The 786-nt window shown below is 52.9% G+C and overlaps 1 protein-coding gene across 1 annotated transcript; it reads right to left on the reverse strand.

The window, feature by feature from the left end:
* Nucleotides 1–66: 66 nt before the first annotated feature.
* Nucleotides 67–490, reverse strand: LOC129114377 (histone H3). The gene has a single exon (XM_054626648.1). It carries the CDS (start codon nt 475–477, stop codon nt 67–69), a length of 411 nt encoding a protein of 136 aa, XP_054482623.1. The 5' UTR covers nt 478–490.
* Between the last annotated feature and the right edge of the window lie 296 nt (nt 491–786).

Genomic DNA, 786 nt, shown 5'->3' on the forward strand with positions numbered 1-786 from the left:
ACCCAGCTCTTAGAGGCATGTAGGGGCTCTTAAAAGAGCCGTTGGGGGTGACTATATCGGGTCAGGTTAAGCCCTCTCTCCGCGGATGCGGCGGGCCAGCTGGATGTCTTTGGGCATGATGGTGACCCTCTTGGCGTGGATGGCGCACAGGTTGGTGTCCTCGAACAGACCGACCAGGTAAGCCTCGCTGGACTCCTGCAGAGCCATGACGGCGGAGCTCTGGAAGCGCAGGTCGGTCTTGAAGTCCTGAGCGATCTCCCTGACGAGGCGCTGGAAGGGCAGCTTGCGGATCAGCAGCTCGGTGGACTTCTGGTAGCGACGGATCTCCCTCAGAGCCACGGTACCGGGCCTGTAGCGATGGGGCTTCTTCACTCCGCCGGTGGCCGGGGCGCTCTTACGGGCGGCTTTGGTCGCCAGCTGCTTCCTGGGAGCTTTTCCTCCGGTGGACTTACGGGCGGTCTGCTTGGTTCTGGCCATTTTTAACGCTCGTCTGTTTCTCTCTACTGAAGTCTGAGCGGCAGCGTCTCCTTTATATAGCCAGAGCCGGAGCGGCGGCAACGCTGATTGGTCCAAAGTATGCACGTGATGCTGCCGCTAAAAAGAAAAGCAAAAGCTACAAAAATACTAACATGGAACGTTTTTCATGTTTCTTTAGGGCTGTAAATCTGTTTATATATTAATTGTCCTTAATTTGGGAGCTTAGCTCACCTTTAAACTGATGAATAAAGTCAATTTATTGACAGCTATGTTCTTTGAAAAAATGAAAATTGTGCTTATAGAAATGGT

This window comes from Anoplopoma fimbria, unplaced genomic scaffold (assembly GCF_027596085.1).
Source record: "Anoplopoma fimbria isolate UVic2021 breed Golden Eagle Sablefish unplaced genomic scaffold, Afim_UVic_2022 Un_contig_3611_pilon_pilon, whole genome shotgun sequence".
NCBI lineage: Eukaryota > Metazoa > Chordata > Actinopteri > Perciformes > Anoplopomatidae > Anoplopoma > Anoplopoma fimbria.